This window comes from Falco peregrinus, chromosome 10 (genome assembly GCF_023634155.1).
Source record: "Falco peregrinus isolate bFalPer1 chromosome 10, bFalPer1.pri, whole genome shotgun sequence".
NCBI classification, from domain to species: Eukaryota; Metazoa; Chordata; class Aves; order Falconiformes; family Falconidae; genus Falco; species Falco peregrinus.
In genome coordinates this window covers 4,264,334-4,280,439 of record NC_073730.1, presented here as the reverse complement: position 1 = coordinate 4,280,439, position 16,106 = coordinate 4,264,334, and the positions used below count along the sequence as shown (strand labels likewise).

Genomic DNA, 16,106 nt, shown 5'->3' with positions numbered 1-16,106 from the left:
CTGAAACATCTTTCAGTTTGCTTCTGATTTTTTTCAGAGTAGATGCTTTAGTTAATTTTCTGGTTTAATTTTTTCTACTGCTTCTAACTGCTTGAGAAAGCAAGCTTCATATATAGTGAAGCTCATAAAATAACCTTACTAAAGACAATTTTTTCAGTGTGTCTATTTTTATTACTTGATAGACTTTTATTACTTACTTTGTAGTTGTCCTGGTTTTGGCTAGGGTAGAGTTAATTTTCTTCCCAGTAGCTGGTACAGTGCTGTGTTTTGGATTTAGTTTGGCTTTAGGATGAGAATAATGTTGATGACACATTGATGGACAGTGGTAATGTCAGTTTTATGTCAACAATTAATTCTCTTCTCCTAGGGATGATAAAAATTTATGTAATAAAGCCATTGTGAGTGAGGTCAAGGCATTCTGCAAAGCTGATTTGGTTACTGCTCTACAGAATCTGAATGTAAACAGGCACCACCAGAGCTGTGTTGAGCTGCAACAGTCAAAACATGGTAAGTTTGTTTAATGTACACATATAGGTATGCTGGCTTTTGAGACATGTAATAATCAGTGTAGGAGAGAGAGAATAGTTTCTACTATAATTTCAGTTTTCATATACGTCAAATCTTTAGGAATGCTTTTTACTTCGGGCAGGTTTTTTATTTTCAAAGGTAAGTGGGTTTCTGAAGGTTTGAGACCTTTATTAAAACATCTGTCTCTTAGAGTTCTGGCAAATTCAAATGTGACGTATTCTTGTTTTATAGAAAAAACACAGCATGAATTTCCTGTGTTTATAGTAATTCGAAAGGTGTCATGAACTTTTTAGGACTGAAAAGAGGTTTTTCCAGTGTAGCCAGGTTGTGTCCTATTCTTGGTAGTTGTAAAGTTCAGTATGCTAAGATCATGCCTTATATTTTATACTTACACTTTTACCTGCATCCCAAATAGCAGAACTTGATTCTTCGGTTGCTTGTTCATTTTTCCAAAGATACAAATAGATCTTACAATATTAAAAAGTGATCTTCTTATACTTGCTGATATAGAGCCAGTGGGGTTACAGTCTTCAGTTATTTAAGAAAAAAAGAAATGTGGAGTAAGATCACAAAGGAATAATGCTCTGGGGAAATTAATCTTGGTTAGTAGCTCATAATTAAAAATACCCACAGTACAAGTGGGTATAACTAGAAATACTTGAAACCTAATTAGATGTAGCCCATCTGCTTTATGAAGAAATATAAAGTGCAGTCTGTCTTTGTTTATGGGAACAAGTTATTTGTGTACTATCAACATAAATTAGATATAGAAACAGTTGCAATAAGTACCTTTTATTATCATTGGTTTGACAGGTACAGAGTATCAGAAAACAGGAAGAGCTGATGCTAGTCTTACTGCACGATTCCCAAATATACTTCCAGACCTTGAAAAGAACTTGGGAGAAGCTTTATCTTGTATTTTGGAGACAGAAATGAAAATTGCATTTGGAAACCTATGGATGGAGGTGGTTTCTTATGTCATCTTGCTTGGTATTTGAAGTGTTAAGAGGGTGTAAATATACTTGGTATTTTAATGATATTAGTACCTGTGCTAAGCCAAACAGCTAAGTCCTCTAGTTCATTAACATAACAGTTCATGGACAGTGAACAGTTCAGTGTTCAGTTTTATTATTTCATTTTGTAACAAGATTATTCCATTTGACCAGTAATGACTGTGCAGTATTTTAATTCTTTTAATAATACGGTAACAGAAATGTTGGCTGTTCAGTGTGAATTTTCAGAACTCTTTTTTATTGGTTGCATTAAAATTTATATTTTGAGTTTTCTAGCGTGGTTGAATCACTGCATTGTAAATGCATCTTTTTAAGAAATTATTCCATCATTTTTTTATCTTGCATAGAGGCACTGTTGTTGCAGACGCTTCTTCCCCATCTGAACAGATGTTTTTAGATACCATGTGGATAAAATTGTTCACAGCTAAAATGGTTACAACGCAGACGGAGAACTCCAAGGGTGTTAACAAGAACTTCCAAAACCTCACTTTTATCAAAAGTATTGATGACAGAAAAGAAATACTCATGTACAAGGCACTTTAATCCATGCTTTGGTTTAGATTGTATTTTATAGCTGGTAGGGGTTAGTTAGAAATTTACATTTATTGCAGATAAGCCTCTGTGGCTTTAAAAAAAGAAAATCATTTGCATGGGATGATTGTTGTTCCAAAAGATAGGGCTTTGATTAGCTGTTAAGCATTTAGGCACTTCTGATTAACTTAGTTGATTTCTGTTAACATGTTTTCAAACTCTGGTTTCACTTGGTAGTAACAAATTCCAATTTTATTGCTATATGCATATATTACTTTGTGTATTTATAGTCACAGTTAGGAAAAGTGTGTTTATTTTTACTTTTTTAACAATATTAGAGAAAGGCATATTTACCATTCTGGCTTTTTGTACACAAGTAACACATTAAAACACTAAGAGATAACTTGAGTATTTGGAGTGTTTGAGGAAAGGGGAACCAAAAATCATGAAAATTACTGTACATTGAATGCTTCTACATGAGCATCACTCTTTAACCCATGCTGCTGCTGTATCAAATCTTTTTTAATAAACTTGTTAGATCTGAATTTAGCCTTGTTTCTGAGAAATCATTGAGATTCTACCTCAGCAAGTACAAATCATAACATTATTGAAGAATAGGGCAGTTGTGAAATGTATGGGAAAATGTCTACATGAAAATCAGCCTTTGAGTTTATAACATATCTTTCAGATACTGTATCTGAAGCCACCATGGACATTAGGAAACTTGCTGAAGTGTTATAAAAAACACTGGATGGCTGTTTTTGGTTATGTTGTGCCAAGGAGTTTACTTTCAACCATTGAATGTCTCTATGAACACCTTTGTACAGGTAAGAATCTCTGAGAACATTTATTGTAAATTTGTAAAAAAACCTCACTGTTCCAGCTTTAGCAGGTACAGAAGTAGGTACTTTGAAAAGGCTCGTACTCTGTATGTTTAAATAGTAATGTGTTCCATCCTTCTCTGCTCTTTTGTTTTTTTTCCAATTTATGATTATCCAAATGGAGCCATACCTTGGACAGTTTTACTTACTTTTGTATTGATCCATAATCCATTCCCTGGATGGGTGACAAAATCCCAACACTGTTTTTGTAGCCTTAAAGGCAGAGTTGAACTGAAATTGATGAGCCATGAATTACATACAAAAAAAAAAAGAACAAAAAACAAAAAAAAACCACCCCACACAAAGGAAAACAGAAAGCTTGTGCCAAGATCAAGTCTGCCCAAACTCTGGTCACAGGTGGTTTAAATATCACCTGCAAAAATCACAAAAATTATTTCTGAAATGCTTCGCTCTCACTTGTTTTTTTTTCCTTTTTGTAATTCAGCATTCTGCTGGCTTTTTTCTTTCTACTTTTTATACAAAGATAGTAAAAGCAAATATATTGACACTATCAGACATGTAAGAATTCATTTCACATATCTTGCATACCTGCAAAAATCAGGGGAAAAACATTTTAATGAATTTATATACTAATGGTCAACAAAGTCTCTGAACCATTTTCAAAAAGCAAATAATCTTTCTCCCTCCTTAGCCACCATGTTATGTGTGGCCAAATGATCTGCATTTGCCAAATAAATTATGAAGGAGCAAAGGCTACTTAATGTGGTAGATGATGAGGTCAGGGTGGTGGGGTTTTTTTGGTTGGTTTGTTTGAGTTTTTTAAACAACAACAAAAAAACCCCACCACTGTTTCATTTTATTTTAAAATGTCTCTAAGAATTCGATTGTAACAGATACACCTCTTCTGGGATATTGCTGTTCTGCAGAATTATTTTAGTTGTGCCAGTTGATCCTCTTACCAAATCCTGAGGTAAATCTGAAAGACTTCATTAAGTAGTAAGAAATCTTCACCTCTCACGTTTCTCTTGAAAATGGTTCAGAAGCACTAGATCCAACAGTCTCAAGGCTTTTTAGGTGCTTCAGTTAATCCAGATATTTGAGTATAAAATTTGCCTCCTACAATTGATGATGCCTAACATCTAATATTTTTTATTATTTTCCCATATTAATTTCTAAATACCAGATAAACCAGTTGACTCCTCAACAGTGCGTATCTTGCTCCAGGAATCCAAAAAATTATTCCATGCTTTCAGTTCAAGGTCAGACTACAATGGTGTACTTCCCCAGGCTTATGCTGAAGTGAATAGGCTATACCAAACACTTACGGAGGTAAGGGGAGCTTTAGGAGTACCTAAGGGCTTATGAACTCGCTCCATGTTCCTATTACAAATCTGCTTGGATTTCTAAATTATTCCCATAATTTTAACAAATTATTGCAGGCAATGTTGTTTTCAAAATTAAGAGCTCCTAAATTTAACATATTTTCATGTAGCAATTATCTGCCTTTACATATATGCTTGGTAGTCGCTCCCCCCCGCTTTTTTTTTTTCCTAATATAAATGTGTTAGTATTGGGAGGGTGACTGAAAAACATTATTTAGCTGATTTCAGGAAGAAATCTTCATTTTCTACTGCTTTTATAGCTGATGGAAAAGAGCCTTAAGATTACAATTAAAATCATCATTCATACTTCTGACATTGATCCAATACTACTGTTCCTAGGTGTGCAGTTTCAGCTTTCATTGTCTTGGTAGCTCTGGTGCTACACATGGAGGGAGTTACTTATATCATGTGCTTTGTGATAGTTAATGGGGTTGTCCTGACACTTTCTTGTGTTCCAAGAAATATGTCTTCCCGCTCATCTCTTGAGTTGCTGTGGAAGAAGTTTCAGTGCCTTCGTTTATGGTTATTGTTAATTCCATATGAAATGGCATAAAAAATGGAATAATGAGCATGGATGACTTGAAATATTTCTCTGTATGGGAAAGAATACAGGTCAGAATATCTGTAACAAGTTCTTTTCAGTTTTGGAGAAAGTTGAAGGGGAAAGGAGGAAAAGAAGGTCAAGGAGAGGAAAGATGATCTGGGGAACCTTGGTTGTCTACTGTGCTGTAACCTCTGCGTGCATTGCTGTTCGCCACTTAGCCCGTGGTTTTGCGAATGGTGCTGCCGTAAGAAGCAGGCTTTCTGTCTGAAAACTTGCTTCCTCCTCTCCTTGTCCTGACAGGTGTTTGACTTCACCAAGAGCTGCCCTTATACAGACTAGTTTGTGCCAGATCCATTTCAGTTTAACCTGAACAAATTTTCTGAACCAGTTTACCGAATGAGTAGATGAATACTTTGTGCTGTTGCAGAGGAAAATATGCCATCAGTCATGGGATAGGGAGTAAGAGTAAGAAGTGGTTCTTGTTTATAGCAGCTCACCATGCTGGGAAGTTTGGCCTAGGGTTTCCCTTTGCTTTGGTTTCCTGTCTGTAGATATACCAACGTATACGTATAGAAGAAAGACTTGGTGACCAAGACCGAGAGATGCTTTAGATGCAGAGTCTGTAATAAAGATGGTTATGACTAGAAGAGTTCAGCCTTGCTTTTTTGAGCATTGCTTTAAAAACATGTAGAAGCGTTCAAGCTTTTTTAAGTTAGGAACCAAATACATTCATTATTTGTTTCCTAAACTGTTTTATAAGGTGAGGTCAGACAGTGAGCAGAATTTATCAGAAGACATTGCTGTTCATTCAGAAAACCCTGTATGTGAAAAAATGGAAGCAGTGACACCAAATCTACAAAACTCTGAAGAAAAAAAGTTACATCCAAGCTTTCATGTGGCTCAAGAAAACAGGCACCAGGAAATCTGGTCAGTCCTTGAAGGTGTATGGAATACAATAAACTTGTACAGGTATGGTATGCTAAGTTCAGAACTTCTACATAACCTTACATAATTTTCAAACACTTTTCCCCCCCTATTTTACAGAAGAACATATTAGTAATTATTCAAAGTTGACCCAAAAAGAAATAAAATCACACAACTTGTCAACAAAGAAGGTAGGAGCATGCAAATTTTTATGTGGATGCAGTCAGTGATATGTCCAGTCTGCTGCTCTATTTCTGGACAGTGGCTGAAATAAGTTGCCTTGGAGAATGGTGTTGAAAGCCCTGTAAGAGCCACACATGTGAGACACCCATGGAAATCTCATCTCTATCCATAAAAAGAGAGGCATTCAAGCTCTTATATTTTCTTGTGGTTATTTTCTTTCCAAATCCTTTGGAGGTATACTAGCTTATGCAAAATTTTAAACTTTTTTTTTAACTTCAATGAATTTTGTTATTAAGCAAAATCCTTCACTCTATAAAATCCAAATACAGAATCTAGTGATGAATTTTCTTTGTCATAAAACCTCAAAATTACAGGAAATTAAACTCCCTTCCATCTAGATGTTTTACCATTGTTTTTAGTTTGTTTATTTTTTGAAAAACTGCTTGAAAATCACAGATGCCATACATTTGGATACTACCACAAAATCTGAATAGATACTGTGTTTTCTTTTTGTAGTCTTAACTGAAATATTTTCAAAGGAAGGGCTCTTTGAGTTATGTCAAGTACAGAGGAACCCCCCCATTTTTTTGGTGATCCGTTAAGGATTCACCGAATAAACAGTGATAATAACTCTACCAATGCCATTTCTGCCCTGGCATTTGAATGCACTATAGAGCTGCTCCAGCATACTCCTCTTGGCTTACACCAGTGCAGATTAATTGGAATTGCAGCTGATTAGGAGTTGGCTTGGTGTGGTGGTCAGGTCAGCCAAAGATATGCACCAGAGAACAGTCTCAGTGTGTTCTCTCACTGCGATAGTAGTCCTGATCTTGAAGGTTTCACACAGGCATCAAGGAAAAACCAAGTTTACCGCTTGATAATGAAAATGCATCTGAACTGTTGGCGTTTGCCACCTGTTAGGGACCATGCTTTGAAAGGAGAATAACATTTTAGAATCAAAGGTCACTTCACATTCTTCTTGCTCGTGTCCAGAAAATACTACTCAGCTTGCATCTGTGGGGATAACGATTCATGAGTGCACTGCACTCATTGTCCTGATGCAACCATTGCAGGAAAGGTGTCAAGCCCATTCCAGTAAATCTGGAAAATCAAGCTGCTTAGAAAATTGATGGAAAGCATATTATTTTGCTTATTTAACCTAACAATTTGCTTCCAAGAGAGACTTACTCACGTGTACTCAGGTCATGCATGAAGAGACTGTTTCATTCTCAAGTGAAGTTTATTGTTAAATCTATTTAAGTCAAAGGTAATATACTGTTTTAGAATACAGTTGCCAAGGAAAACTTTAAGCAGAAAAGTACAATGGTAGGGCATGATCTTTGTACCATTTATCCTAGGACTGTTTTAGATAATGTGGTTTTAATATAGGTTTACATTTGACCTTGGTTGTTTGTTTTTTTAGTAGTCAAAATATAGCCATACAGTGAGTTTCTCTGAATTCTGAAGATTTTTATTAACTTCTTTTCAATGTCTCTTCTTTGCTTCTTTTTAATGTTAGTATTGAAATTTTCCAAAAGTTGGACCCCAGCACAGTAACTGTGACTACAAAGTCTTCGTTTGAAGAAGCTTTTTTAGGTCTGCAGAAACTGTTGGTAGCGGTGATTGATATCCGTGAAGGAATTAGTAGGTAAGCATTTAAGGTAGTTACAAAAGCTAGTAACAGTCACCTAAAGTCAGAAGAGTCACTGAAATCTTTTGGTGCCAAAGTACAATTTATTATGTGTGCTTAGTTACATGATTCTTGGTAGCAAAAGAATAAGAAATTACTGCAGACATTCATATCTCCTGTAGTGAATGTTCTTTTTTATGACTTGGGATTTGTCTTCCAATATTTGATGATGAGCCGCTTGCCTCCGCTCAGAGTGTAACTGGAGCTATGACATGATTAACTAATACATTAGCTCTGATGGCAAGAACTTTGAATAATTCAGAAGTTGGTTTTTTTTCAAATGCAAGACCCACCAGATTTGGTGCAAATTTCTGATCTAGTGAAGGGCATAGAATTTTGGTCAAAAACTATATGGCAGCCGTAATGTCATGTGAAGGGGCAGGGGGAGATTCCCTCAGCCCCAGGTGTTTGATCTGTCTTATCAGTGCCCCAGGAAAGCAGAGACCCTTGTGCCCAACCAGTCTGTTAGTGTCCCGTTACAGGGACCCTTCACTGAACAGTCCTGGACAAGGGCAATTTGACTGACTTGTTCAGGGAAACATGCCAGCAGCATCAGGGGGACCCCTCAGGGGCACTTCCCACTTTATCTGGGTGTGTTACCTGCTGCTGGCAACTGCTCACGCCCATGAAGGATTAATACTAACGGAGTAACGCTCTTCATTAATATAAAATCATGACAATATTAAAGTTCGTGATTGCTGGTGGTAGAGACTGCAAAAGCAAGCTTTAAATGATATACAGCCAAACTACGTATAACTAAACTATCATCACTGACAACACCTAGTGTGAGTTAGTTAGTAAGCATGCCCAAGGCAAAGTTCTTACCCAGCAGGCGTCCCAGTGAGGGGAGGGGGCAGGTTCCGTCCGTCGACTGATCCCAGAAGTTAGGATGGAGTCTTGCCCTAACTTCTCCCCTCATCTGTCCACTTTTTACACTTTACAGTATATTGCATATTTATTCATTGTGCATAGGTTTGGTTACAAGTTTCTGGCTTCTAATGCAAATTACTACGCATCCTCAGAGCGCACTGCTGAAGTTCTCCACTAACTACGCATGCTCCTCAAGCGGGGTTTTGCCCTCGTTCGCAGGGGCTGTTTGAGTTGGAGGTTGTGATCTCCCACTATTATCTTTGTCCTATTTTCAACTAGTTTTCTGTTGATGTCAGTGGATTGCAACACCTTATCATCCTGTTTCCTCTTATAGCCAGAACTTTCCTCACTTGAAGGCTTCTTTCTGCATAACTTAGATAATGGTGTTCTTTTCACAGTCTGTTCTGTGTTTCTCATGCTCCCCAGGGCTGAGCACTGTGATGAGAAGTCCCTTCATTCGTAACAGCTTTAGAGTGGGTCATCTTGACCTAGCTTTGTGAACACTGAATCAGAGTTGGGTAATTCAGAGTTTAGATGACAATCCCCCCCTGCCCTGGACTTATTTCAATCCAGGACCAGTCCACTTCCATCACGTTTAGGTGGAGCTTGAGTGACTGTAATCACACATATCATTGCTACCAACTGCTCCCGTGTGCCCAGTGAGGGGCAGTACTACCCTGGAGGCAGGTAACTTTGAGGTGGAGGTGTGCATTAGTATTACAGTGAGATTATTTCATCTGAGGCAAGTCGTTTCACCACAATGGCTGGCGCAGCCACGGACATCTCATGGATTCTTCATGAGACAACTGGTGTGCAGCTTATCAGCTGGGTGGTGCCATCAAGCTCCCGTTCCTGCAGGGAGCACAACAGAGCATGGCCGTGGTGTCTCCTCTCTGCTGCATCCTCTGTCACTCCTATCAGCACGTGCTGAGCTGGCAGGATGTGTTGGTTAGGGAATTGTGGTGATGTAGACTTCATGCATGCCAACCATCCTGAAGGCGAGAGCTATATTTTACTCTAAAAAAGCTTTCTGTAATACTATGCTTCTATTAGGACCCAATTTTTCTCTAATTCCCCCCCTCAAGGTGATTTTACCACTAGTAACAATGACAATCAGCTGAAGTCTCAGTTTAGGAAGGACAATAATTCCCTCTGTCTTCCTTCTGCCTTTTTTTTTCTTAAGAGTACAGAATAATAAAAATGAAGCTTCAGAAAGAATAAGCTATCTCCTGTGTAGTCTTTAGCTTCGTCCTTTTGTTATAGTGATGAAGTTTATTCACTGGCAGGAACAGCTAGGAAGGTTGCTTTACATTGTCACTCTTGCAGTTGTGGAGTTCCTCAGTTTTTGAGGCGTATTTGTAGGAACTGGTTTGTAATTGTGGTTAAAGTTCCAGTAACTGCCGTAAGCATCCTAAAGTGCTAGAGGCCATGACTCTTGAGTGGCTGGAGCTATCTGATTTGGAAAAAAACACCACCACTTGGCACACTTTGAGTGTGTGGTACCGCTGCAGATAGGTTAGAAAGCTGTGAAATAGGTGCATCCAGATGCTGGGCCTTGCCTTGCACATTAACAATCTGCCTTTTAAGTAAACATTGAAGTGTGTTACATTTCTGTTGTAGGCTGTTACGGCTTTGTTAGAGGTTATCTAATCAGCATATAATTTGTTTCAAGAAGTGTTTTTTCTATCTTTCTGCTGTAGTGGTGAACTTTTAAACTTGGCAATGTTCATTACAACGTTTTATGAAGGATCACAGTCCTTACCCTATAGTCACAACAGTCCTGCCAAGCATGGATGTATGGTTATCCCTGTTGTAAAGTGTGAGTTCTGACCTGTCAAGGCACTTCAGAAGTCTGGAGCTCTGTCACTTGGGACTTGAGCTAGTTTCTATCTGTAACTGGTAGAATACCTTTTTTTTTTAATGATAGAATCATGCAGACATTTGCTTCACCTGTGACCACTCCCAAACAAGTTTTCATTGCTATTTTTTTTAAATGAAGGTCAGAAGAATATTTCTTTAATTAAAGGTCTTCAGTAAATGTGTTCTGTATTCCCAAACAAGCTTCAAGGTACACTCATGAGAAATAGCATGTTCACGTGAGCATAAAAGACCATCCCTGCATCAGTAGTATTATAGCTAAAGTTCTAGGTCTGATATTTTTCTGCACAGCACACTAATAGCAGGATAAATCCATTCAGAGAATCATTGTGCATCTTCCAAAATTAAATGGTCTAAATATGAATGTAGAAACAGAAAAATATAGGTAGAAGGGTGAGCTAGAGCAGCTTGGTGGTAATCAATTAATTTTCATTGCTGATTATTTTTTTCTCTAAAGTTGTTTTAATAAAGCAAGTTACTGCTAAACTTGGATTTTTCTTTCCAGTCCTAAAGTTTTTGCAAGAAATCCTGTGGTATTATTTTATATATGTGGTGGATGAGATTTAGCAGGCATATGATGCTTCAAGATCATTATTTCTGTTAGAGTTGATAATTAAAACATTTTGGCGATAACAGAAGACATTTTGTATTTCTTTTTGTGAAACATACTTACCTCACATATTTCCCACTACGGCAGAACTCTTTAAAAATAAAAATGTGTCTAACATTGTAACAGAGAAATCTAATTTGCAAAAGATGTACTTTCCTGATTAGAGCCATTGGAGTATCTGAAGCAAAGAAACAGGATTCTGTCATTTGACTGTTTGAAACACAGAAGCTATTTTCTATTCCAGGTGATTACCGTGACACTCAATAACACTGATGAAACGCTTTAAAAATGTCTTTCATACTTTTTAAGTTTTTTTTTCTACCACAAAACTGAAATACGCTATGTAGGCACCCAGGGTGAGCTTGGAGTGGAGTAATCTTCCCGCACGGTTGCATTTGGAAACTTGCCTGCTCTGAGTTTGTGCTGCACATCTGCAGCAGGTGGCATTGTGGAGCAAGAAATGCAGAGAGACTGGCCCATCAGCTCTTCTGGTTTAGTCTGGAGTGTGGGAATTTCAGTTAGTTTGAGACTTCTGAGTCGGAAGCCATATTTATGAATCATTATAGGTTTATGTGTGTTACAGATCATTAAAACAAAAAGTCTGAAGTGTTCAAAGGTGAGAGGGAGGCTCATTTTGCCTAGGTTGCTCAGCCTTTCTAAAACTGAATTTTAGAGTACATTTCTTTTTCTTGATTTTTGAAAAAATACCTTTCAGTGACTTACAGTTAATCCAATGGTATGGTTGCAGAAAAGGAGACATCTGGAGAAATAGTGAAAAAGTTTTAGCTTGAATATTTGGAAGTAATACACCTTTTAGTGATAAAATACAAGTGTTTTCCATGTTACTTTCTATTCCTTGCTGTCCAGAACAAAGAAGAGAGAGTGTCTTATGATAAAAGTTTGGAAGGTTTACAAGTAAGTTATATTGAAAGTTGAACCACATTAACAGTTCAGATTTTCAGATTGTTAAAAACAATTATAAAAGCACCGTCACACTTCTTGAGATAAAACGTGTGTAATGATACCCTTCCTCATCAAAAAAACAAAAACAAAACCCCAAAACAAAAACTACGTTAGTGGCACCACTACAGCTGTTCAGGCTTGGTGACCAGAACATGTTTATGACAAATATAGGCGTTAAAAAAAGGAAAAAAAGCCTAAAATATCCCCAAACCAAAAAGAGCTGTTTCATGGAAGAGGTCTTACTAACAGCTTTTTGCATCTTACCCTATCTTTGTAATTTTTGCCAGACTATACAGATTTTTAATTTTATCTTTGCTTCTTCCTCTAACAACATTCATAGCGGAATGCATGCCATAAATGTTTAACAGCACTTCAGCTCTAAAATGAAGACAGTAACAAGTATGATTAGCAGCTGTGGACAACATACCTCCTCCTTTTGGCAGCAGGAATGTGTTTAAGCACATATGTGTTAGTTGTCTCATCAAATATAATTGATTCTTGCAGCAACTGATGTATCAGTGCATTCTTGAGATACTCACTTAAAAAATGAGCATGAAACACCTTTCCACTTTTGACAGCAGTTTATTATATATGTTGATGTATGTTACATTGACTAGCAATGAACGAAGATTATTAAACCTCTGAAATTTATACTTCAGGTAAAATTCTAAAACCATGCTGGCTTAAAATAATTTTGGATTGAATAATATTTCTGACAGTTTTGAGTGGTCGTCTACATTTATGTTGTGTATTATTCATGTTGGGTATTATTTGGAACCAGTAAATTAGGGGACCTAATTTAAGGTCTTCTAAATCTTTATAATAAATTATCTTTAAAAATATTTAAAATAATTTCTTGGGTTTCAAGTGGCTCTTTGAGGCAACAGAAGTATTTCTACAGCTCAGGGTTTTCAAGTTTGTGCCAAATCTTTCACCAGTTAGAAATTCTTCACTGATTCTGCTGGAAGATGTTCGGGCCCTTTGAAAGATCTTTGGTGAGAAGAGAGGTTTAAGTACTCACCACAGATAATTAACGCTTACAGATCTAAGAAGTGCGGAATGCCTTTCAAAGTATTACTGCTGGAGGGGTATATATACTTGAGGTATATGACTCTATACTTAAGTTACATCATAACTTGTCTCCACTTTCTGCATGCAGGATGTGTTTCTTTCTTAACCTGTTGAAATTACTGTGTGCACTGATGCCAGCAGGAGGCTGGAAGTACTTGTAGGTTTTCATGATCAGTCATCAGCTTATTTTGTGTCTTGCTGCTCTTCTATCTCCCTGTGAACACACTGATTGGAATATTGGATACAGATAGTTTTCTTACCCTTTCAAAGACTTCAGCAGCAGCATTTAAATGTATCTGTAGGGGTTTACATTAGCCAACATTTTCCTTTGGCTAAATATAACTTCCGATTCAAAGGTTTACAGGCATCCCTAGATAATTTTTCATGTCTTCATGTTTCCTGCCCATGTTACTTTTAGATAAGAAATCCTTCTGAACAGAAAAGAACAAGAAAGTTTAGCCTTTGGTGAATTGATAGATGAAAAATCAACCTAGAAACAGCTGTTCATTAAGAAATAATTGTTTTGTTCGCATGCCAACTTTAGAATCACTCACAACTTACAGCATATACTTTTAGATACAGTACTCATAAATATTTATAGCAATATAGTATCAGCTGTAAAAATATCTGTTACTTATTGCAGTAAGGAACTCGAATTCTGCTTTTCTATTATTTTACCTAAATGGAATTTCTCTCAAATTCCCAGTGATTTTGTTTGTTTGGAAAGTACCGATTTAGACAAGGTCTCCATAAACATTTGCAAATTAAAAGTATAGTTTTTAAAAATCTCAGTAGTGCAGGAGAGCATTACTGTATTAGAACTGATCATTGAATTTAATATTTTGGGATTAAACAATTTAAAATCACTTCTATAGTTTTACTAATTTAAAACCAGAATTCTACAGATGTAAAGAAACTGTTTCCACTTTATTCATCTGGTCAGTGGAGGAACTGAGATTTCTTTTACTTGGTGTTTTGTTAGAAAATTGTCTCCCTTCTCTTAGACTGCCATGGCATTTACTGATTTCTAATATTACTGATCATAAAATCTCTAGATTGAGCTTTACTTTTAATCTTCCTCCACATGAAGTCTCCTTCCACAAATAAAATGGAGATGAACTCCCAGTTCAAAAAGTGTCGGACTTCCCTATTGCTAGTTGCTTGATTTTTATTTTTTTATTTATTTAGGTGAAACCTCCTATGTTCTTGATCCACTGAAGGAGAACAGTTAAATTACTTTAAATGTAAATTTCAGCCTCAGAGTGCTGGATGTTTTGCTGTTTTCCAAGGTAAACAGAATTTACTATGAATGAGAAACTGGTGTTGGAAATGCCACATTGAAACATTACACAACACGAGGGCATGGTGCCCTCTTCTTAGCGGCCGATCTGGGTGATGGTGCTACCCATCGGCTGTCTTTTGATCTCTGAGCAAGGTGTGTAACATAATTAGCCTAACTCACTGATTGTGAGCAAGAGGAGGATTTTAGAACCTCCATGAAGCCTTTTGACCACGCACAGTCAGACTGGTGCAGCTGGGAGCAGGCTTACAGTTGGATGAGCTGTAAGGCATCTTGTGGGGAGGTGTTGTGTGGAGGAACGTCCCTCCCATGGGGTCCACACTAATGTGGAAACATCCCCTTGTCACTAAGAAAACAACCACTTTATGTCAGTAATAGCATTTCCAAAGCTCATCTTTTTGTAGTATGGTATCCTTTAGTTTAATTATCATGTCTAATATCGTTGAAAATGTGCAGTATCTGACAAAAGGTTTTCTTCTAGTTCTAGCAGTTCCTTTCCTACATGGATTCTTTGCTATCTTGTCTTACATCTGAACTATCTGCAGACTTCTCTGCTGCCAAGGTCCAAATTTGTCCTTTACCCTCTGCCTATTTTCATGAGAGCTGTAAGAAATTAAGAGAGTTTTGAGACCTCTGTCTCTGTCAAATACTGCTGAAATTGGCCAGCACTTAATAAGGTGCTGGGCAGAGGTGGTGCTGTGGGTGCTGCTTAGGCCCTGTTGCTTTTAAACCAGCCTAAAAAAGCAGAAAAGTTTGAATAAATGAGTTAGTGCTGTAAAAGCCACGGTCCTTTCTGACCTTGTAAAGCTAGAGAATAGTCGTCTAGACAAACTGGCACTAGGATCTGACATCTGAAGTACTTCCACAATAGAAAAAAGCATGAACTTGACTTTGGTTTGGGAAAAATCCCCTTAATTTCCCAATATTGATGGTGAACAGAACTCTGGCGTGTGTTGATCATTGTAATACCAGTTTGAGCCCCTTGCTGCAGTGCACTGGAATGAGGCATTGTTAATAAACTGCATTCCATTTCTCATATTTTTCCTTCCCTGATATTCTGACAGTGAGGTCAAATGGGGCTTTTTAGTGGATTAAGTTGACTTACATAAAATCAAGTGTTATATGCCTTTTGGATGAAGCACGTGAACTTATGAATTGGTTAATGCTTTATGACAGTCTTACCCATCTTATGCCACAAGCAATTACACAGAACTGTTAAAAGAGGAATGGCTCAGTGTGATAAATACAGAGGTTTGGCCAGATTTGGGAGTGATTACCACGTAGTCTCGTATGACTTTTATCCGTATGCTTTACTTGTCATTGCCCAGGATTTTAGTGTCTGTGAGCAGCTGGCAGGCTGACCTGCTTTCACTGCCAGATTGTCTTGTGGGTTGTTTGGGTGTTTTTCCTTCTATTTGATAAGTTAATTTTCTGATCCTTTCCAAGCAGCATTCCTTGTTGCCCGCATCTTCTCTATGTGCAAATGAGGAACCACATCATGAGCTATTTCCTATGCATTTCCAGTTTTGATTATTGTATCTTACATTCTGTGCATGCATTTTGCATCAGATGAGTGACAGGACAGTAGGTAAAGAGATGTTCTGAGGGGTTTGGGAAGCCCTATTGCTTATGAAATAAGAATCATTAAGTCTGACTCTTCTCCTTTCTCCCTTCTGCCCCAAGAACAGCTCACCTCTGTTTTGTAGCTGGTACCCATAGTCACTTTTTGTGTCTTTCGATGACGTGCTCTTCTCTACCTCATGTACTAAATATTTTC

The 16,106-nt window shown here is 37.3% G+C and overlaps 1 protein-coding gene across 4 annotated transcripts in view; it reads left to right on the top strand.

The window, feature by feature from the left end:
• Positions 1 to 16,106, top strand: part of SWT1 (SWT1 RNA endoribonuclease homolog) — a 42,024-nt gene that overhangs the window by 12,741 nt on the left and 13,177 nt on the right. For all 4 annotated transcript variants that reach the window (XM_013295448.3, XM_013295449.3, XM_005232735.4 and 1 more), the window contains 6 exons: positions 368 to 507; positions 1,342 to 1,493; positions 2,761 to 2,899; positions 4,098 to 4,243; positions 5,601 to 5,809; positions 7,467 to 7,595. In XM_013295448.3, the coding sequence (XP_013150902.2) occupies positions 368 to 507; positions 1,342 to 1,493; positions 2,761 to 2,899; positions 4,098 to 4,243; positions 5,601 to 5,809; positions 7,467 to 7,595 (915 nt within the window). The remainder of the gene's footprint in view (positions 1 to 367; positions 508 to 1,341; positions 1,494 to 2,760; positions 2,900 to 4,097; positions 4,244 to 5,600; positions 5,810 to 7,466; positions 7,596 to 16,106) is intronic.